Source organism: Seriola lalandi, unplaced genomic scaffold (genome assembly GCF_002814215.2).
Source record: "Seriola lalandi dorsalis isolate HSWRI2012SDOR001 ecotype SW California unplaced genomic scaffold, Sedor1 jcf7180002054353, whole genome shotgun sequence".
Lineage (NCBI taxonomy): Eukaryota > Metazoa > Chordata > Actinopteri > Carangiformes > Carangidae > Seriola > Seriola lalandi.
In genome coordinates, this window is record NW_019524906.1 from 356,516 (window position 1) to 378,999 (window position 22,484).

The 22,484-nt window shown below is 38.2% G+C and overlaps 2 protein-coding genes across 5 annotated transcripts in view; one reads left to right on the forward strand and one right to left on the reverse strand.

Annotated features, from left to right (window-relative positions):
- slc44a5b (solute carrier family 44 member 5b) overlaps nucleotides 1-15,186 on the forward strand; it is a 33,555-nt gene extending 18,369 nt beyond the window's left edge. The window contains exons 4-22 of one of the 2 annotated variants that reach the window (XM_023408069.2): nucleotides 1,366-1,450; nucleotides 1,733-1,817; nucleotides 1,945-2,058; nucleotides 2,827-2,887; nucleotides 2,993-3,116; nucleotides 5,046-5,129; nucleotides 5,533-5,645; nucleotides 5,846-5,977; nucleotides 6,237-6,336; nucleotides 6,436-6,528; nucleotides 6,892-6,979; nucleotides 7,626-7,888; nucleotides 8,195-8,289; nucleotides 8,375-8,478; nucleotides 8,612-8,685; nucleotides 9,036-9,106; nucleotides 9,629-9,717; nucleotides 10,393-10,477; nucleotides 10,811-12,129. In XM_023408069.2, the coding sequence (XP_023263837.1) occupies nucleotides 1,366-1,450; nucleotides 1,733-1,817; nucleotides 1,945-2,058; nucleotides 2,827-2,887; nucleotides 2,993-3,116; nucleotides 5,046-5,129; nucleotides 5,533-5,645; nucleotides 5,846-5,977; nucleotides 6,237-6,336; nucleotides 6,436-6,528; nucleotides 6,892-6,979; nucleotides 7,626-7,888; nucleotides 8,195-8,289; nucleotides 8,375-8,478; nucleotides 8,612-8,685; nucleotides 9,036-9,106; nucleotides 9,629-9,717; nucleotides 10,393-10,477; nucleotides 10,811-10,926 (1,976 nt within the window). In that variant the 3' untranslated portion in view covers nucleotides 10,927-12,129. Of the gene's footprint in view, nucleotides 1-1,365; nucleotides 1,451-1,732; nucleotides 1,818-1,944; nucleotides 2,059-2,826; nucleotides 2,888-2,992; nucleotides 3,117-5,045; nucleotides 5,130-5,532; nucleotides 5,646-5,845; nucleotides 5,978-6,236; nucleotides 6,337-6,435; nucleotides 6,529-6,891; nucleotides 6,980-7,625; nucleotides 7,889-8,194; nucleotides 8,290-8,374; nucleotides 8,479-8,611; nucleotides 8,686-9,035; nucleotides 9,107-9,628; nucleotides 9,718-10,392; nucleotides 10,478-10,810; nucleotides 12,130-12,275 lie in introns of those variants that run through there. The other variant, XM_023408071.2, reaches the window with a different exon arrangement.
- A 150-nt stretch (nucleotides 15,187-15,336) lies between these two features.
- LOC111656385 (LIM/homeobox protein Lhx8) lies at nucleotides 15,337-22,484 on the reverse strand. 3 transcript variants are annotated; one of them, XM_087174441.1, is made up of 9 exons: nucleotides 22,340-22,419; nucleotides 21,589-21,754; nucleotides 20,868-20,993; nucleotides 20,530-20,651; nucleotides 19,616-19,836; nucleotides 19,034-19,137; nucleotides 18,006-18,101; nucleotides 16,416-16,605; nucleotides 15,337-15,953 (listed from the first exon to the last, which is right to left on the reverse strand). In XM_087174441.1, exons 2-9 carry the CDS (start codon nucleotides 21,655-21,657, stop codon nucleotides 15,877-15,879), a joined length of 1,005 nt encoding a protein of 334 aa, XP_087030567.1. In that variant the 5' UTR covers nucleotides 21,658-21,754; nucleotides 22,340-22,419; the 3' UTR covers nucleotides 15,337-15,876. The 3 variants fall into 3 exon arrangements, with proteins under 3 accessions (XP_087030567.1, XP_087030566.1, XP_023263855.1); XM_087174440.1 differs by lacking the exon at nucleotides 21,589-21,754 and having other exon boundaries at nucleotides 19,616-19,833; nucleotides 22,340-22,484; XM_023408087.2 differs by lacking the exon at nucleotides 21,589-21,754 and having other exon boundaries at nucleotides 22,340-22,481.

Below are 22,484 nucleotides of genomic sequence, written 5' to 3' on the forward strand. Positions count from 1 at the left end.
CTGCCTCTTTTCTTTACCCATTTCTCATACAAAAACATATTTTGATTTATTTCCAGCACACCTGAGCGCACATCCCTTTTCTCTCTCTTTCACACAAATAAGGGGAAAATGATGTCCCACTACTGTTATGAAAGTGCCATCCGTTGCCAGTTTGTTGTCATTGGAATCGTATCTCAATCTGTTTGACTGTTTTCCAATCATTTAAGAAGAGCAGGAGTCATGACAATAGATGTGACTTCAAATAGACACTGACACATCTGCAATCAGCTGAAGAAGTTGCTGTTCCCTTATGCATAATTTTTCAGTTTCATCATCCTTGTTGTGTTTAAAATGCCCATGTTGTGCTGTCTCACATTGAGCACAATCCTTCATTGAGTGGCAAGGTGAAAGGCCTTAATACCATGTTGTTCAGGTTGGGCAAACAAATGAAACACTAGAATTGCTTAGTAAATTGAACTTCAGGGTTACTGCTACTCCTATCTAGAGAAACAGAACAAATTAAACTGGATTGATTTTTTTTTTTTTTTTTCGTGTGTCTGTGTGTGTGTGTGTAGATGTTTCTTCTCAATTAATATGCATTCATGCAATCCTCCAAATAAATTCCCTTGTTGTCTTGTTAATTGTGTTGCTTATTTTTTGTCCTTGCTTTGTACCAGGAGAGACACATGACTTTGGCCTGATGCGCTCACAGAATTCAGGAATCGTATTGATTTAAGCAGGAACCTCTTTGACCCAGCTCTGCTTTAATAGTGATGCAATGCTTGTCCTTAAGTAGCAGGTCATTTTCTCACTTTCATAAAAAACTACACAAGCTGTCTGATTTACACACTCCAAGACTGATAGCAAGACTGGCATCAACATGTGTCTCAGGTGATTAGATCACAAGTGGACAGCTCTAAATTCAGCACTTCACACCTGGCATTAAAATGCATCTGTCATCATCTGGAGTGACTTGTGATCGGATCTCACTTCCTCGTTCCTTATGCAAATATACACGTGTTGTTGTTTTAACCAGTCAGACTGTGACGGACAGGTCTGTTGTCAATGTGTTTGATATAAAGAGATCAGGGGCAAGGATGGGCTGAGCAGATCATTGTAATGCACACAGCTCTACGATGACGTAAGATTTTAGCCATTTGAAATAGTAAAATATTTTTGGTTCATTAAGAAACTGTGGCGGGACTAAACAGACTTTGGCAGAGGATGTTAATTTGCCACTTGTGATCGGATCACCCAAGACGAATGTTAATGCCAGGTCTGAACAGGGTCAGAGAGTGTACATGTCTAGTATGGCTTCACATGTTAAAATTCATGCTGTTCAAACAAAAAAAACAAACAAAAAAAACTGTTTTGCTCTGTTTTCAGCCTGGATCCATGGCGACCCCAGGAAGGTCGTCTATCCAACCGACAGCCACGGTCAGTTCTGTGGCCAGAAGAACACCCCCAATGCGTAAGTGGAAAAATATCTGCTTCCTGAATTATTGTACAGTGGTGTAATTGTGTTCTTCAAATTTTCTCTTAGCTTGCCATTGTTATCTTTACACATATAAAAGGCTTTGACCACAATACATGGAGATGATTTGTGTTTAATTATTGTGTGTGTATGTGTGTGTGTGTGTCTGTGAATGCTTGCTGATAAAACATTGCACAGTAATGAACTGATTTCTCACTGTTCTGAATCTGTTTAATCTCTGACTCCTCTCCTTGTCCTCATCGTCATTTGTCTCCACAGAAACAAAGCCATATTATTCTACTTCAACATGTTGAAATGTGCCAATCCTGCAGTTTTAATTAACCTACAGTGCCCTACAACCCAGGTAAGAGACTGAATGAAGCCCCTTCTAGCAGTGCAGTTTATAATGCTTTTCTTCCAACTTTATCTCCATGCTTGATTATGCAAGATTGATGGGCTTTCTCATTAAGAAGATGTGTTGCCCCCTCCAGCTCTGTGTCTCCAAGTGCCCTGACAGATTTGACACTCTCCCTAATGCATGGAAAACCAATAAGTGGGAATATTACAAGCAATTCTGCAAGCCAGGCTTCGTGATTGGCAGTAAGGTGAGAGATGGTGATTAGAGGTCTGTTTTGTTTTGTTTTTTTCATGTACTTTGGTTCTGAGTTCCAATTTGTCTCTTCCTTCAGGCAGATACTGTACATGTGTAGCTGGTCCCCATAATTTTAGAGAGACAGAGTTCAGATCCATTTCTTCTGTAGTAAAAACACTTGATTAAATATATATATTTTTTTTTTTTAAATCACCCTGGTATTGCTTTTAAACAAAAAGTAATGCATCCCTAGATTTCATCAGCTTTATCTGTACAGTCCTTATAATGACGCGCTTATTTGAATGTGCTTTGAGAGACAGGCGGATGTGAGTTAGCAGCTACTGATGCACATCACAGCCCCGTTCTCTTGGCTGGCAGCAGTTCAGTGACAGTGACGTTAGCATGATGGTGTGTAAAGATCAAAAAGTGAGGTGGTGTGTGGGAGCACCTAACAGCTCAGTCATACTGTTTGAACTGAATCATCGATTTCCCTTCCAACATTATCACAAGTATGACACTGTTACATCAGACAGGATTTAGTCCTACTCTTTCTCATCTGACTCCTTTGTCTTGTTCAGGAATAGTGATATTAATAACGCCAAAGTTATAATCAGTGAACATTAAATGCTGAAGTAAGATTTTTATTATTGTGTAAACTGGAACCATTACTGTTGTTGTAGGCCATACTGGTGAATGGAAAGATTAGTGTTGAATGAACAGTTAGAGATAAATCTATTGTTTTCAGTTGTTTGAATCATCATCTCCTTTATCTCCCTTTCAGTCAGTGACAGAAGTCATGCGGGATGAAGACTGCCCATCTATAATTGTGCCAAGCAGACCTTGTAAGTGACTCCGAAGCCCATTAAAAACAGTGACACACAATAGCAATAATTATTTATTTGACAAGCTACTAAAAGCAAAAACTTTTTTTTAAAAATGTCTCTCAGTCCTTCAGCGGTGCTTCCCTGATTTCATTACAAGAAATGGACTTTTAACCGTAGCCAATCAGACCATGTTCAGAGATGGTGACAATAATGAGAGAAGTGTCAGCGACCTCAAAGATGCTGCCAAGTAAGTCCCGCTTCCCTGCAACGTGAATGTCTTTCCTTGTTGTTGAACTAATTAAGTTATACAAGTAGTAAAGTCACACACAGTACATTACACTGAGAATTGTCATTCTTGTTGTAAAATAATATGCATAATAATATACCCCGTAAAATAAAGTGTTGTAAACTTTTATACTGTCAATAGGGCTGCCAACTCTGCACCCAAAGAGTTCTGGACTAATTTTAAAGGGTAGGACAAGTGGGCATGTCGCTTATGCCCAGGAATGTGTCCAACCACATTCAAAGTCATTTGCATGTGTATTGCATGAAAATGCAGCTGACCTACAAGTTCAAGAGTTAGAACCTCAGGGACACTAAGAAGCTTATAACAGCTGCTTTGTAAATTGATGCTGTCAACATGTAATTGCACTGAGCAAAGGTTTCACAAGCAGAGAAATCATGTATTTAAACCAGTGAGCTGATATTATAAATATACATGATTCTGTGTTTGATGTGATAAGCTTTTGTTTGCTCTGTTTTACCTGGAGATGTAATGTGCTTTAATGCTTTTCTTTTTGTAGCCAAGTAACCGCCATGCAGCAAGGAGTGGAAAGGTCTCAAAAGTGATTTATTTCAGCTTTTTAACGTTGCCTCCGCTGTAGTTGGTAGCTTGTGAAGACTAACCCTCTGCTGTTCATCATGAAGAATCTGCTCCTGCATCTCTCCACCTGCAACAGTGGAGAAGAATTAGGGCAAATTAATGAAATTGTTTGTGGCATTTATCTACCTGGTAACATCAAGTCAGAATACATACTTTCTGAATGGCTCTGCACAGCCTTTGTCAAATAAAATAAGTAATATAGTGCCCCCTGGTGGTCATTACATTAGCTACCCTAAACTTGACATTAATGCAAGTTTGCATAATAATGCTGGATATGAGCCAAACTCTTAGACATGGACAGGGTTTCAGTGACCTTTAGGCAGCTGAATTAGAGCTCTTCATCATAAGGTTGTTGTCAGAACTTCTTTCACTGCTGTGTTTGTCCCACAGAAATGTCAATGTGTCCTCCATCCCTCCTCTGTGTGTACTGAAGAGATTTATCTGAGTCATAGGGCAGTGTCTCTGCAGTCAAACCTTGCTGTAGTCATGTCCTGACTTTGTTACCAATGTTGTAGTTTCCCTTCTCTTGGTGTCAAGGCAAATTAAGCTTTTTAACCGAGGTGAGGAGCTGAACTCGGAGCTATCCTGTGCCAACTAATGGGCACATTAACATTCCATTTATTCCACACAAGTCTATTGTTTGTGATGTACAGATCTCTTCATCAGAGCCTGTTTCTCATTTCTGTTACCAGAGTTCTTTTAATTCACTGATCAAATTTGACAAGAAATATGTTTGGTTTCATGCAGAATCATTTGTCTTTGTTTGAAACTTTGTCTTTGCCCACCACCAGGGAAAGTTTAAGTTAAGATCTCTAGATTGACTGAGTCATTTCAAGACTTAAAACTGCAATGAGTACTGTGAACAGAAATAAATGGGTTCTTGACCCAACATATCCATCACTAGATGCTCCTGTGTATCACGTTTAGTAACACTCTGCCATACCATTTCCCACCTTACTGTAGGAACTACTGCTCAGTAGCGCTTCAGCAACACTAATGCTGTTTTGTGACTCTTTGATATGAAACAATTTTTTTCAAGACCCTCATAACCCAATAAGTGTCTCACAGAGCTGAGATTATCAAAAGCATTTTGAAACTGTATTCATCTTTGTTTCAAAGTGAGAGCTTTAAAGATAAATCAAATGTCAAAATGTTTTTGAGAAACCCTTGCAAACTCTGAGAGGCAGTAACACAAACCTGCCACGGTCCCCCCCTGTCTTCTTATTAAATCCCTTTTTTGTCACCTCTTCTCTTTCCCACTTTTTCCCATCTCACCTTGTTACTCTGTCACAGAGGTATCGCCAGTCTTCTAAGTGCTAAAGAAGTTGGCATGAAGATCTTTGAGGATTATGCAAATTCCTGGATGTGGATCCTCACGTAAGAATGGCTGTAGCTTCTGCTGATTTTCATGTTTTCCCTGCTCTTTATGGATTATGTGCTCCTCGGTGGATAGAGAAAATTCTCTGACCCATCAGTGAAAGCAATGATGACGCTAATAAAAATCTTCACCCTGTAACTTTTATATGCAAATATCTCCTGCTGTCCTACCTTCTTGGCCTCAAACTGGTGCAATTTACAACAGCAGGCAATTCAGATAGCACCAGATAAACTGCTATTTACAGAATATACTACTAAATAGATTGTTAAAGTCTACCTGAATTAATTTGTGGCACAGCCTATCCATGGGATATCATCTGAAATGTATATTAATTTCTCAGTTGATTAGCAAATGCTGGTCATTTCCCGGTGTTTATGTGTTTGTATGTGTGTGTTGTTGCAGTGGTCTGGTGATAACCATGATAGTCAGTCTGCTGTTTATCCTGCTGCTGCGCTACACGGCTGGTGTGCTCCTGTGGCTCATTGTCTTTGGTGCCATCGCTTCTGTCGGCTATGGTGAGTATGCATCATAGACACTTACCCACATTGCCAGTGGCTATTATATACTTAGCACACATGTTGGAGATGTTGCCCGTTTTTGTTTTTTTACATTTGACTTTCTAACCTATCTTACTGTGAGCAATCCTGTTGTCATGGCAAATTGTAGAAAATTTAGAATTGCCTTAGATTTGTCATTCTTTCTGTCTGTCTCTCAGGTATCTGGCACTGCTACTGGGAATACAGTACTCTGAGAGGGAAGCCAGGTTCTAACGTCACCATCTCCGATATCGGCTTTCACACAGACTTCAGCATTTACCTTAAGATCAGCGAGACGTGGCTCATCTTCAGTATGTTGTCATCTTCCACCATACCTTAACTCCACACTTTTCTATTTTATTATGTGAGCTTCACGTTACATAACACGTCAGTTGTTTGTTCCCATTCAGTGTGGCTTGCACTGCCATGAATTTTTAGCATCAGTGATATAAATGAGTATTTTACTAACTTGGTTTTTAAATGCTGAAATGACATGTTAAAACATATTTGTTGTGCGTCCACTGATAATTGTTATATTATATTATATATAATTTTGCATTTGTTTTGTAGTGATCTCGCTGTCAGTGATTGAGGCCATCATTGTGATTATACTGATATTTCTGAGGACGAGGCTGCGCATCGCTGTTGCATTACTGAAGGAGGGAAGCAAGTAAGAATGGATAAAAGCTTTGCTGACTCCTTAAAAATGAAATACTGTGTTTAACTGTTTTTTTTCAAATATACAATGTTTGATCTCTGCTGTTTCTAGGGCCATTAGCTACATCATGTCCACTCTCTTCTACCCTATCATCACCTTTTTCCTTCTGGCCATCTGCATCGCTTACTGGGCTGTTACAGCAGTGTATCCTTACAACTGGGACACTAATGAACTGTTTGCTTCTTTCATGGAGCCTGTGATAGTTTTACTGTAGAAATGCTACATGAATTTAATTAAGATTCTCAGTAAACACATCGTGCAGTACAACTGTAGTGGATGTAGTTATAGAAATTGGATAGTGTTTGGTGTATTATGTTTTTAAAAGCAAGAGCAAAATGGAAACAAGCTGTTGTTCTTGTGTCATACAACTCAGTGAATTTTAAACAGTTAATTGTGGCGATGACTCAACATAGACAATTGTGTAAATAGCAGTTTACTTTAAGAAGTAGCAATTGTTGTGTGTAGGAAATTTCCATTCGTGTTGCCCTTAATTAGTCTACCCTTCAGCTTCTTAGCATCATCTGGTTATGCAGTTTATAGGGTCACACCTGCTGATGATAAATGCATGTACGCCAACCTCACATGCAATCCAAAGGTTAGCCCCACACACTCTTACACAATGAAGTTTATCTACTGAAGAAATACTTTATCTGTCATCTATTTATTTTGCTCTGTTTTGTTTTCAGAAAAATACCAGTGTCACTGATTCTGTGTTTGTAACTGAGTAATTTCTCTGTTACTTTTTGCTCTGTGAAATAATTTGTCAGTCAGATTCTTTCATCACATTCCACTGTAATCAGTGAAAGCAAGTGTAATAGCTTCTTTGTTGCCTAAGTAAAATCTGGTGAGAGCCATTAGCACCATTAGAATCAATATGCTGTAATGTAAAAAGAGTTTATATTAGTGGCTGACAGCTATGAATGCCTGTTTGACATATGTTAAATATCAGCCTGCCTGTCCTCCCTGGCTTTTGCATAGTAATGTGAGCTTTTAAAAGGATTGATACGCTATGTGGTCACACTGTTAAATAAATGCAGGATTACCTCAGAGCCATACACTGAGAAATGTTTCATTAGCATGCAAAACCAAGATGCAGAAGAGGAAAAACAGAACAGTAACACTAGTGTTTTTCAAATCACAGAAAAACACTAGCAGAGCTACTTGTCATGAATTAAGTCAAACAGAAATATTTAAGCTAATATTACATCACTGTCAATATTAAATCCTTTGCTTTCTTTTAGACCTTCAGTCAGACCAATATCACCAAAGTGTGCCCCGGGTCACAATGCATGTTCGCCTTCTATGGTGGGGAGAGTGTGTACCACCGCTACATTTTACTCCTCCATCTGTGTAACCTGTTCGTGTTCCTCTGGCTCGTCAACTTTACCATCGCCTTGGGCCAGTGCACCCTGGCTGGGGCCTTTGCTTCCTACTACTGGGCCCTGAAGAAGCCAAAAGACATCCCTACCTGTCCGCTTTACTCGTCATTTAGCAGAGCCATACGGTAGGGGGCAGCATGGACAGGGATATTATATTATTTTACAATGTATTAGATTTACAGTAGATTTTTTTTTTTTTTTGTACATGTTAGTGTTGTACCTGTGAAAATTCATTTGGGTCATATCTGCTTGTCTTATTAGTAACAGAATAAAAAGTAATGAATTTCCCAACACAGGCATCGGATGAATCTGTTAAGAAGTTGATAGGCTTTTCTTTAGATTGTGTTCAATATAAAAAATGAAATTGATTTTAACACACTCCCTATGCAAATATTCAGATCTACATTGTTCCATTTCATCTCGTGTCACAGTTATCACACAGGTTCCCTCGCCTTCGGTTCTCTGATCATTGCCGTGGTGCAGACGGTCCGAATTGTTCTCATGTACCTGGATCAGAAACTGAAAGGTAAGCTGTGACCGTTAAAGACACTGATATTCCAAAAATTTGATTATTCTTCCAAGGATGATGTTGATGATTTATATTTTTCCAGGTTCTCAAAATGCCTGCACTCGATACCTGCTTTGTTGCCTCAAATGCTGCTTCTGGTGCCTGGAACATTTCATCAAGTTTATAAACAGAAATGCATACATTATGGTGAGTTGTAGAGCATCTGCTTTGGACTGATATGTTGCAAGTATCTGTCAGCAGTTTTTAGTTGGCCTGGCTTGTACCTCAGTTTTTAATTACCCTCTACTAAGCCTGATCTACCTTTTTTTCCCCCCAACAGATAGCAATATATGGGAAGAACTTCTGCACCTCTTCCAAGGACGCTTTCTTCCTCTTGATGAGGAATGTTATTCGGTAAGACCTTTTGTTATTTTTCTATGTCAGCACCACATATCAAGGGTCAGAGTACAGATGATTTATTGGGTTTTCCCATTAATAAGTCTGTCAAGATGCAAACATAACAAATAATATTTTGGCAAGGCAGTTATAAAAGTTGTGAATTTACTGTTTACAATTAGGTGAAACAATCAAGAAATTCATGTCTAAAGAAATTGCAAATTTGTCCCTAATGTATTATGTATTTAATGATGTGTGCACTTTCATAGATTTCCCTCGAGTCTGTGTCTAAGTACATGACGGTGTCCTCTCCATCTCTCTGGTGTGTGTGTGTTTCCCCTCCACGCTCTTCTCTCACTCCTCTGTAGGGTGGCTGTCCTGGACAAGGTGACAGACTTCCTGCTCTTCTTGGGAAAACTGCTAATTTCAGGAAGTGTCGGTAAGTGTCATGTCACCTGCAGTGTATGACGTGACATAAATTGTGGCATAGATGAAAAATTGCAGAGGACACAGAATGAGAAGGACAATAAATCGTCTGATATTTTTTGAGATCAGTCCAATTTATGAGATTTTAATTTAAATAAAAATCCAAATCAATCCTAGTGGTCAGCCCTAAAAAGCCCCTGTATAAAAAGATTGCTGTTTGTTTATGTATTATACTAACCACTTGCAGCAGCTTGCTATTTTTCCTTAGGTTTCACTAATGTGTGATTTATAGAACTGAATGTAGTAGAACAATTATGTATGTTTGTAATTTCCTCTCACCAAATTATAACCTCTATACCTATAACCGCCTGTAGAGAAGAATTATTTGTGCTGTGTGTCAACTATATGTATCATAGGAAGGTGGTCCCAGACCGTATATACTATATATAATATCACATCCTTTTTTTTTTTCTTTTTTTTTTTAATCTCTGCTTGTTATTTAGATATTTAGACTTTTTTTTAAATTGTTTTTCAGGTGTCCTTGCATTTTTCTTCTTCACACGTCAAATACCAGTCATTCAAGAGGAGGTGCCATCCCTTAATTACTACTGGGTGCCCCTTCTGGTGAGGATTTAAAATGTGGCTGATTTTAATAAATATTTGTACACAGAGTACTGAGACCAAGTCAGGTTACTTGAACAAATTGAGATATATTTGTATTCCGACTTGGTCTAATCACTGTGCACACGAAGGATTTTATCCAGATGCTTAGTTGTATTCAAAACTTTCTTGTTGAAAATTATTCCATTGATCTTCCTCAATTTCATGTCTCTGCCTTTGTCTGTGCCCTTTTTAAATAGATAGCTATGCTGATTACATTTTGTAATGCCTAGAGAGAAAGATTAAAATGCAGTTGGAGCATTAGATGGATACTGATGTAAAATTAAATGAGAGAAGCAGTGAAGATACCTCTGAAAATTAAATTAAAGTATGTTTTATAGTGACTGCTGTTCTCTGCTAAGCTTATCTTATGTCTTAACATTTGTCAAGTGCTCACCAAAGTTTCTTTTTTTTTCTTTGTTGTGCTAAGTTGTTGTAAGACCACTGCAGATACTCCAGTTTTTTTCAGTGTTGCGCAGTCCAATTTGTTTTTGTTGATGGATTTATGACTCAATGCTTTATATTCTTCTTGATGCATTTGCTGGAATGCAGATTTTTGTTTTCACATAATAAAACAGACATGCAAGATAGATGCTAACAATACACTGCATACTAACTACGACCTGTCAATTCTTTCAGACGGTGATATTTGGATCTTACATGGTTGCACATGGCTTTTTTAACGTCTATGCCATGTGTGTGGACACATTGTTCCTGTGCTTTTGTAAGTATGCTGGTTTTTCAGTACTTCACATGGAACAGTTTGAGAATACTGACTACTTGTACTGAGCACTGCTATGAAGGTTAAGATTTAATGACAAGTAGCCTGTCAGCAGTTGAAAATAACTCTTTCCCTCTTTAAAACTGGCATTAAATCATAACTGTAACTGATTTCTGCTCATTCACTGTTTCTGCTCTCTTTCATTCCTGCATGTCCTGCATGTTTATTTGTCTCTACTAAGCATTTGCTTTTCTTTCTCTTCCTCTTCCTGGCCGTCTCTCTGTGCACTGTCTACTTTTCCTGTTCCTCCTTTTCTGTGCTGGGGCCTGGTCTCAGGTGAAGACCTGGAGAGGAATGATGGTTCTTCCTCCAGGCCCTACTACATGTCTCCTGGCCTGCACAAGATCCTGCGCAGAGGCGAGGAGGGTGCCAAATCATGCGCTGCCTCCTGAGCGATGTGCGGCCTTTTTACTAAACTGCTGACTTTCTCACTCACTTCTCCATATCTACTGTATGTGTGGGAGTCTGGACGTTTGAGAGCGAGTACTGTAGGGCTAAACATGAAAGCTGGATGCATCCCAGCCTGGTCTGGGATGACGTGGACATGAAAGGACATGCTTTTACTTCAGTTCCTCACAGAAAAGGCATGGGGGGGGGCTAGAAAAAGACCTCTGTACACTTCCTCTTGAGCCAACTCAGATACTTGCCTTTTTTTCTGCCATGCTTTTTGTTCTTTTTTCTTTTCTGTATTTTCTGCTGACCTCTGCCTTACTGAGAGGGTACTTGTCAACTCGCAGGACGGATGCACAGACTGAGATAAAAATGATAAAAGCATTTTACCCAAACAAACATGAAGATCTTAAAATGTACAGATGCCACTGATGGACTATGGCATAAGGTATCACCATTGGGGGAAAAAAAAAAAAAAAAAAAAAAAAAGTGGTGGACTTATGGGGCACCCTCTTGTCGCACTTTGGTCTTCTAGTGTAAAATCATGTTTTGTATGCACTTTCACATATGGGAAAAAACCATGTGATTTATTTCTTCTGCCTAGCATGATTATTTTGCTGGCTGTTGATGTTTACCATTGGTTTTATAGATTGCTTTGGTCCACTGTATTTATACTAACACAGACACACAAATCCAAAAATGGTGTCTATACTGCACTTGGCAAAACAGGTTTTCTCTTCTTTTACATCATTTAAAAAAGGTCACAATCATTTCAAAGTTTCCATTATGCTCATAGATGTACTGTAACCCAGACAGAGACTTTTTGGGAGGTCAAGACTTCAAAAGACATTTTATGGTTTTTGCTTAAAATTTGAACAGAACCTGACAGATTTCAGGAAACTTTTGAATGCAGCCACTAGTTTATGTGCCTAGTTGTGGAAAAAAAAGAAAATGTTCCTCCTTATTCTATGGTTTTAGACCTAACACCAGGAACCTTTGCGATACAATTTATAAAAGGATGTCAAAGCCATTTTTGGTAAATTTTTTATTGGATGGTTCAGATGTAGTGCTGTTTTAATACTAAGTATAATACACGCATCTGTCTGGAGGTTATTCAGTGTTCTTTTTGTATAGGAGAATTTTTTTTATCAATGAAATCCAATGAAAATGTGAATCATTTTTTTGAATAAACATAAATGGTTGAAGTATTGTCCAGTGAATTTTCAAAGTATGTTGCTTTTGGTTTTAATTTGACAGTTCAAGATGATCAGAAATATCAGGGTTTAACTTTGATGTATTAAGTGATTTTTCCCAACTGTGATTTTAACTCATTGCTGCTGCTGCCTCCTAGTGTGGGATCTGGAGGTGAACGACGGCACTCCTCAGCGGCCATTCTACATGAACAGAAGCTTGCGGAGCATCCTCAACAAGTAGAACATCCTCAAAAAGACACAAGTAGAAAGGTGAGGGAAGGAGAAAGACTGGTCACTTACCAGACCATGGTACAAGCCCATGTGGCAAACATTTTGCCAAATGTAATTGAAGTATACAGAAGTTGCACTGGTATACTATAACGGACAAACTGTAAATAAGCAGATATAATAATCTGATTCATTTACACTGATGAATGCATTTGGTAGTTTGGTATTCATGTCTAACTCCATGAGTCTAAAAAAGTCTTTGTATTGGATGGATAAGACAAAGTCTTAGCAAGTTCTTGTAAATATAGATTTTTTAAATGTATAAATGAAATATGGTTTGCTGCATACTTTTTACACAGTCAAATCTATACACAGCTACAGGCATACTACACAGTAAGTTCCTTTTGGAATAAGTGATTTCTTTCTTTATTGAGCTGGTGGTAAACCTCAGCTGTTTTTGTTCTTGAGCTCTTGTAGATGACAGTTTTCACCACTTGGTGGTGCCAGTTATTGCAAGACATCTTATGTTTGCGGTTGTTCAGGCTGCATGTACTGCTTGAACGATTTTTTTTTTTTCCATGAGATTGTTTAAGGTCAGCTTATCTGTGTATTGTTAACAGTTTCTGACCGCAGAGTGTCTCACATTGAGAGAAATATTCAGCACTCAGTGTCCACTGTTTTCATATTTAAGTGTCAAGGACATAATGGCAAAGCAGTTCAAAGTGCTGCTTCGTTAAGTGCCTTTTTCTTAGACTTGCCACATTGAGTGTCTAATTGCATATTGCAGCTACATAGTTTACATTTGAAGATGTTTTTCTGAGGTATTTCAAGAACTTTCTTGGAAGCAATCAGTGAGTCCAAGCAGCAAAAACCACAGTACCTGTACCTGTAACACGTGCTATTTTTTTGCTTTTTAACCTGCTGATGATATGGGCACATGTGTTAGACACAAACCAATAATTACAACAATCACAACTTGTGTAATGTGGTGATTGGCTGCTCTTAAAGCGATACTCCCCAAAAATTGATCTTATTAGTTTTAGAGTCACCTCCTGTAGGTGAGTGGTGGCTGTTAAATGTGGTTTCCTTCCCTGATCAGCTGCAATTGATGTCAGTCACAATTTACTCCAATACAAGTAAGTTTTCAAAACTGGCTGTTGTTTGTCACTTTATTCACCTGTGACATTTGACAGCAACAATCCACAGGTAAATACAGCTGTGTGTGGCTCATTCAACTACACAAACACAGAAGCTTGTCTAAGCTGCTGGAGTGGTTTAGGAAGTTTCTATATTAGTTTTTAGAGTTTTTCCAAATTATAAACTTACCATTTCTGATCACAGCCATTGGAGGATGCAGCTTCAACCCAACAGTAGGTAGATCTTTGCCACTAACAAGATAGATTTTGGGTAGAGCATCACTTTAATTTTGACAATTATTGAGCAAAATATAAGATTAGAATTTCTTGTTTGAGTTACAAACATCATTTTAAATGATAGCTTTTTCACTATGGGTCCTCATATTGAGCCAACGTGGTCAAGCTGGTCCTGCATAATATTATAGTTATTAGCATCCTAGTCAAACAACATATTTTATTAATCAGATTAATTAGTTTTTTTTTTTTTTTTACTCACTTCAACCAATGCAATATATATATATATAGTATGAGCTCAGATCTGGCATCAGCATATAAGCTCCTTTGGGTTTTCTGACACAACTGAGGTGAAGTTCAGTTTGCATGATTGTAGTGTTAATGAGCCAGTCATGTAAAAGACACAGTTTTGTGGATTTGTCTGTTTAATGTAATATTTGATTAGTTGATGAAATCCTGTGAGTTGCAGCTGAAGCTTTTTTCTTTTTTTGTCTTGAAGCCAGCATCCAGTATATTCTTGGTTAATTTCTTTGCACAATGAGATATATGATGTTTGGGTGTTAGCGGGGTGACACAGCTCTTAGCAGATTCGCACACTGTGTCCTTGTATACTACAGACATTAAACCTTTGATCAGGTTTTCTTTTGTCCAAATGGGATTTATGCGTCACTCTGTATCATACTGACCTTTAAATCTTCGAGAAGCAGCTTATGTTTGTGAGTCTTTGTATCTTGTTTGTCAAACCTGAGAACCTACCCTCATGGTGCCTCAGAGTGACAGCACTGCCAGACTTACACACCTTCTGCCCGTTTGAGCTGAACACGCTGGGACACGTACGACATTAACCATTCAATAAAAGCAAAACAACTCAGCTTGTGTATTTGAAAGGAGAGAAACGATGCATGTAGTGCTCACTATGGCATATTACACATACTGCATGTTGTTTTTTCCTTCTTTTTTTTTTTTTTTTATACACTGAAAAACTACTATTTACCCTGTTGAATTTTGTATCTTTTTGTGCATGAACCTCAGGTTTAGTTTCATTCCCATGAGGGTAAATACCTAAGATCTGATAAGTGAAGTAAAAACTGTGTTTTTATATGCTTCCCCCTCCCTCCCATGTCTGGAAATTAGATTCTTTTGGTCAACCACAGTCAACAAGTACACACAAGTAAAACCTCTCTCCCTGTTAGAATGGGTGTCAGTTTTCTTACTGCAAAAGACAAACCGAAGATGCAGTGCTCTAAGCTGTCGATCGACAGAAAGATGAGCTATACTCCAAACTGTTTTATTTATTCTGTCTCATTTGTGCAGAAAACTGTCCGTATAAATGCCTCTGTCATATATTTATTTATACAGTAAAAGATGCATGTATTTTTTTAACAGAATATATTGTCTGTGTCTATATTCATCATAACATAGATGTGCTTTGATACTTCTGTTTTTATCAATAAATTGTTTTTCTACTTCACACACTTAATTCTTAATACTTAATACTCTTAATACTACTACTTTACCAAAATTCTATATTTGCACATTGAGGTACAAACACTGCGCCATGTCAGCTGTTACTGGCTGTAAGCTGTTTTGTTGTGTTTACAGTCATTCATACATCTCCCAGTTTTGTGAAATTAGACATTTATTTTCAAAACAGACTTCACATACAATAAATAAATTAAATTGCAATATTGAAACACTGCTATACAAACAATTTCAAGTTCATCTTCAGAAGGAGTTGACATTTGGGGTCTGGTGGCTTTCACTTAGAGTAGCACGGTCAAACTGTGTCACCAACAACTCAAACAAATATAAAATCTATAATGTCATTTGTCACAATCCTATGAGGTACACTGAAACTTTTTCCATTTCCACATCATACAGTACATTTAGGACTGTAAATTATACTCATCCATAATAATGCTCAGCAATGAAGTAAGTGTTTTCAAAGAATATGTAATGACAACTGGCGGTTTAAGAAAAGGGTTTTATGGTTCACTGAAAATGAAATTATATTTACCAAGGAGATCTGAATACTGCGGCTGCTAATGACGAACGATCGCTGGTGAAGTCTGAGGCTTGTGTGTTTGTGTGTTTGTGTGTGTGTGTGTGTGTGAGAGAGAGAGAGAGAGAGAGTGTGTGTGTGTGTGTGTGAGAGAGCTGCTCAGGCGTGAGACACAGGCAGGGAGGTCATGGCGTGGGCTGGCAGCAGCGGTTGAAACATGGATGGAGGGGGGTGTACTGCGGGCACACACCTGTCTCTTATACACATCTACCTGTGCAACTGGTGACTTATAAATTATCCTTGTCATTGTAAATATTTCTTCAAGTGATTCCAACAGCTGAAATCAAAAACAGATTCAGGAGGTCCCCCTCTAGGTCATACAGGCATACAGGTTTGCTTTTCAGATAATTCACATGTCAAATGTAAGGTATCACATGGGAAAACATCAGTGTAACTTGTGCTTTTTTTGTTCATTGCCGTTGGTATGTCACATGCGAAATATTTCTTATGGCATATTCGGATTTTATACCATTTACATTTAAAAAAGAAACATATTTGAAAATGTAAAAATAGTAATTTCACATATATTTGTACATATACTGTAAACCTTATCGCACAAGTTCGTAACATTTTGCCAAATACAGGAAAAATCTATCAGAATCGCTCCGATAAGAATTCATAAAAAGTCTGGTTCTCACTGTCTATGAAGGAGTGTAGTGCAGAGAGCATTGACCCCTCTGGGCCTCCGTAGGCTGTGTACTGCAGCTCCTCGGGGGTTGGGGTGGGCTGGGACAGGCGGCTGGGCTGCAATGAGGTCATCGGGGTGCTGGAGGTGTGATTGGGGCTCACGTGCTTCTTGTGGCGAGCTCGGCAATTCTGGAACCAGACCTGAGTTAACAGGACAAACAGCTTTTGTAGAGTAGCTTTTGAAAGCAACATGGCATGAAAAAATCATACATTGTCACGATGTTATAATAGTTTCTATTGCAGGTTGTAAATTGTACTAGCCTTTTTATCTCTCTGCCAAAATAAACTCTATCAATTTTTCATGGTGGTACAGCTGAGTCACAGCTTTCCTCTGGTTGTAGTTTTTTAGCAATTATAAAGATGTGCTTATGATAGTGTTCCCACTCCACGTTAATTCAGTGGTGCATTTCATTTTTTGAAAATCCCAAGGTTGAATGTGGCTTATTTCTTCAGCAGAGACACCAGCTTGGCTGAAGTAGCAAGGGTGACAAATCTGCCCTGAGGTGTGTTTTCCGAAAAGTGTCATTGTCAATCTATTGTTGTGGAAGTACCACTGTTAGCAGTGGACACCATAGTTTAAGTCTCACAGCCATTAATGTAAAGCTGTGTGACTGGAAACATAGATAACATAGCATAGTTTGTCATTAATTACATTGACCCTAATCATAACCCTTTGTTGCTTTCAACACAAACTTGTATCACTTTTACGTTTGTTTGACTTATACCAACTACATCTGTAAATACTTCCTTCTTTGATAGAAGATGCATTTTGTTGATTTCAAAAATGCTCTTTCAATGTAAAAATACCTGTGTTTGTCCTGGATCTCACCAGTGGTGTTTTGAAGTACTTGTACTTTACATGACTATTTCCATTTTATGGTACATTGTATTTCTACTCCACTATATTTCAGAGGACAATACTGTACTGTTTCCACCATTACATTTACTCATCAGCTATAGTTACTGCATACTTTGTCGATTAATATTTTACATACATATGATCAAAAAAATATGATCGGCTTATTAAATAAAATGCACGGTTATAGACTAAACTATGCAGCAGTATGTTAAGTATTTAAAACTGGCTTTATCCCAACCAGTTACAGCAATCACACTAATGCATCAATAATCACAAGCCATTATCACAGTATACTGTATATGATGATGCAGACTGAGACAGAGATGGCTAGTCACACACAAAAATTTAAGTTAGACAGTCAGATGGAGAAAGTCCGCGAGATGAGAGGAAAAATCTTTAATTAGGATAAACTACAGGCTTGTAGAATTTCTTATCTATCTACTATTATTATTTGCACAATTTATTTGTAATTTTACACATAAACACGTATCATTTGAAATAGAGCTATGGTTGAACTCGTGTTTTTCCTTTGGTTTTGGACATGTATTCTCGGCAGTTGCATATTATGCAAATATGCCTCAATAATCGTTAGGATTTAACTCTTGCATCTCTCTAAGTAGCAGGACTATACACTGTATATTCCATCGTCCGTCTTCACCTCATGCCCCAATCCTTCACTGACCTGTATGACTCTTCGACTGAGGCCCGTCTGCTCTGCCAGTTTCTGCAGCGTTTGGGCATCTGGGTTGTTGTCCTGAGCAAACTGGGCCTGCATCACCTGCAAGTTCCCACGTAAAAGAAAATCAGTTCAGTGTCAGACAGGTTTACTTTGTTGTCCTGTGAGTAAAAAGCCTAAAGGATCCAGCTGCAGAACAACAGTCACTGCTGTGTGGGGATTTTTGGCATGCAAAGTCACTACTGTTGACCAAACATGTTTTTAACTGTCAAGTGGGAACAAATTAATATGGATAAACGTGATTAGAAAAATTACATTTTGAGTAATTAAGGTTCTAGACATGTTGCACTACAGGGTTCTAAATGCTGGCTTCAAATGAACAGTTCACAAAATTAAAATTACCCTGAACGATGTGCAAATGATTATTACTCAGAGATGGAAAACAGTACAACGTTATTATTTGAAAACCAGCATCCCTGTTACCTGCATAGTGTCTGTTTCATTCAAATAAATGCTTTACTTAATTGATGTAGTTTATTAAAATCAACATCTGATTTTAGTATGATATGATATAACAAGGCCCTCATTAGGAAAAAACTAAAGTGGTTGTTTCTGTGGTTCTGCTCTGAGAGTTGCAGTATGTTCTCAGTGTGTCTTTTGATGAAAATGGAAGGTTAACCCATCTGAACTTGCCCTAAATCTTTATTACACAAATTTGTAATTCAAATATCATTTTAAAGGCCAAGGCCAATATTTTCAGGCTCTATATCTTTAAATTGGAAATTTTCTTAGGCCATAAATTTAACATGTTTTGCATGTTCTCAGATATACATCATCTGCTTTTGTGATATTGTGAGATAACCTAGACCTTGTCTTAATACATATTTGTAGTTAAAGTTCTAATTAAAGAAACTCATAGCCTGACTTTTCGCTTTCTTCAGTATAGAACAAACACACTATTTTACCCAGCGATCTAATATAAATACATTTTTTCTGCCTGTCAGTCTGTCTGTTATGTGATGAGGGATATTAACCTGCAGTTGGTCGGCAGTGAAGCTGGTCCGAGCTCTCTTGGAGGGTTTTGGCTGGTTAATCTCCTGCTCGGTGGGCACAGCCCCCTCCATGTTCACACTATTTCCTGCAACAAAGAGAAATATCTTATATTAAAATATTTTTGGTATAATAGCACATGCTATTAGAAGCACAACACATTGAGCAGAAAAAACACAAAAACAGCAGCATGCAATTAACATATTTAAAAGAATATTGAAAAAGGAAACCTGATAATTTTTTGCATTCATTTCAAATACATTGTTATTCTCAGGACATTATATAGATGTTTTATGTAGTATATGTTCAGATTAGATCTACTGGTAATTTCCATGGTACTAATGATCTATTATCAATAAAGATGGGGGGGCATCATATTTTACTTATTTTTCATTAGCTTGAAGTAAAAGGAATTACTGATTTTTTTAATAGAAAAATGTAAAAAAAAAAAAAAAATCTGTAGGAAATATTTTAAGTTATATTCACGTAGGCACTTCTGTAGAGACTGAAAGTGGAACAGTATAATAATTTTGATTGATTTTGAAATCAGTGTCCGGTCGGCTCACCTTTCTCCACGGCCCGCTTGAGATTGTCTAGCATGCAGTCGTAGTGGACCCTGCAGAGCACCTTCTCCTCCACCAGGGCGAACTCCTCCCCGGTGGACAGCTGCCTCTTGCAGGAGAAGCAGGCGAAGCAGGCCAGGTGGTAGACGTTCCCCTTCGCCCGGCGGACCCAGTCTGTGGAGTGGATGTTTCTGCCGCAGCACGCACACCAGGTGCCGTATCTTCTGCAGGTGAAGGTCATGGTGAGCACATCAGACACCCACATAGCTGCCTGAGGGCATTGAAATGCTTTAACGCTTGAGAGTGATGTCTTCTCTGTATTTTAAAGGATGATACCGATTTTTTAACACAATATTTTTAATTTGGATCGTTTCTGATGCCTTTTTTTTTATTTATTTATTTTTTTAAAGGATTGAGTTCCACAGCAGAATTTTGTCCATGCCACTACAGTAAAACTCCCAGACATACAGATGCCTTTACTCTCTGGTCTTCCCTTCGTGATACAAGTCATACAATGTTTAACGCAATGATCCAATATTACTAAAATCTTCGATATCTATCAATCTATCTGGACTATCGATCTTTCTTTTATATGTGATGATTGAAAGTTGAAATGCTGCGAGTAAATGTAAATCCAAATGTTTTGTTGAAGGCAAAACCACTGTATATTGAACTGATTGATTAATGGTGCTTTTATTCGCCACTAACTTAACATAGCCTAAATAATTGAAATGTCACAGATGCAACTTCTGTTATTGTTATTAGCCTATTATTATTATTATCCTCAATTTCCGTTATAACATGTAATTATTAAGCAGTTCATATCGAGATATTATTATTATTATTTTTTGCAACAATTTCGTTTCGGTAGCTTCTATTTTCGTTTGATTAGCACTAATAAAGATGGACGCACATACCGAAAGTAATCCAGTTTGCAGAAAACTTCTTTGTCTTTGATGTAACAGCTGGTGTGGCTGCCAAGTGAAGTCTGGCACACACTGCATGAGAGACAGCGCACATGCCAGCACAAGTCGTTAACCTAAAGCAAAGATAAATGATAAATATAAAGTCAGTGAGTTTGGAGGTAGGTCTGTTGAATATACTCGCTTAATTACCAGCGTGAGGCTTAAAACCACAGAAATCCAGAGGCAAACTAATAATAATAAAAAAAAAACAATCCAAAGTTAAATGAAAGACAATACTCGCGAGGAAAAACAGAAAACTTCAGCAGAAAATAAAACCTAACAGTGTTTACCTTTAATAAATATTTATCCACAATTTCCTCGTTGCAGCTCGCACACACAGTTCTGCCCAGCAGAGGTGCAGATGCCATCGCCTGCAGCGACGACGCGTCTTCATCCAAAACTTCCACCGGCGCACCCTGAAGGGATCAGAGCTGCGGTTAGAACATTACGCACAGGAACGCAAACACCCCACAGCTAGGGTATACAGCATGGTACTACAGCATGGTGCTATATAATATGTTTGAACTCGATTCACCTGTCAGTGCCACCAATGACAATGATGAACCGCAAAAATAACTTCAAAATAAATGATTTACTCTCATTATGTAGCTAAAATGTCACTTTCCTGGCTCAAACCCATTTGTTTTCAGGTTTCTTTAAGAGCAAGTGACACAATATGTCAATTTACAGAGTTAGCAGCCATTATTCTAACAGAATAATAATTTAAAAAACAAAAGCTTTTGTAAAGGTTTTTTTTCTTTCTTAGCCATTACCCCAAAAGTCTAACAGAGGCTTACTAAAGAGAAAAAAATAATGTTAAGAGCTGCCCCAACACCGTCTTTTTAGAAGCTAATTTAAAGTAAGATATGTAGGTTTATTCGGGATATTTGTCCAAAATGTACCAAAACCTTTATCCGTCAAAACTGGCCTCTGCTAGTTCTGAAACTGTTTCAGAAAATAAGATAAAATTATTTAAAAAAAAAAGTTTTAGCTGCAATATTAAATCCCTACCATAGTGTCCCTCCTGTCCTCTGTGCATTTGCCTAGAAGCTCTTCCTCTCCTTTGCAATCTTCACACATGACGAGAAGCTATGGCGGGAAGACGATGTCGGTCTGTCAGACTGCCTCAGCTGCCTTAAATGGCCCCCGCTCCTTCCCATAAATATCATGCCTTTCACTTTTCACCATGACAACGCCAAACGATTACCAAAATGACATTTAAAAGAGGAGGATAGTCATTACTTACAAAAACAGACAACACTTGAACTAATACTTATCCTATGTGCATTATGTTCTTGAGATCTGCCATTTGTGATGCAGCAACTGCTCGCTGCGTGCGCGCGTGCTGTGGTTAGACTCCCAACACACCACTTTCAGGTGTCAATCAAAAAACCAGCGCGAGGTCTCCAGGAAAAGGGCACTGATTTATTTAATAACAGCAATTAAAAGACTAAGTTCGCCACAAACGTCTACCCGGGGTAACAGAAAGGTGAAGAGGTCTCATTAACTACTTGAGTTTTAATTGCAGAATTCAGGGAGGGGTAATTTCCTTCGATATTTCTTCAAATTGTGAAAATACTGAGCTGTCAGCGGCGGAAGGCCGGTTTTAATGATAGACTGAAGCCCACTCTGATTTAATTGGTCAAAGCAATTTCAACCAATATTTAATCTCCGATTGGGTCTATAGCTATACACTTACTCCCACCACGACCTGCCGGTAAGAAACATAACCTACGTCTATCTTTTAATTTTCATCACTCACCTCATCGTTGGACAACAGAGATTCGTTTTCGTTCTCGCTAACAATGCAGCACTCTACTTTGACTTCACTTTTCCAGCGCATGTCTGTGTCCAGGAGTAGTAAACGCTCCCCGAGTTTCAAAGTAAAAGTCTCCTGCAGGATTCCT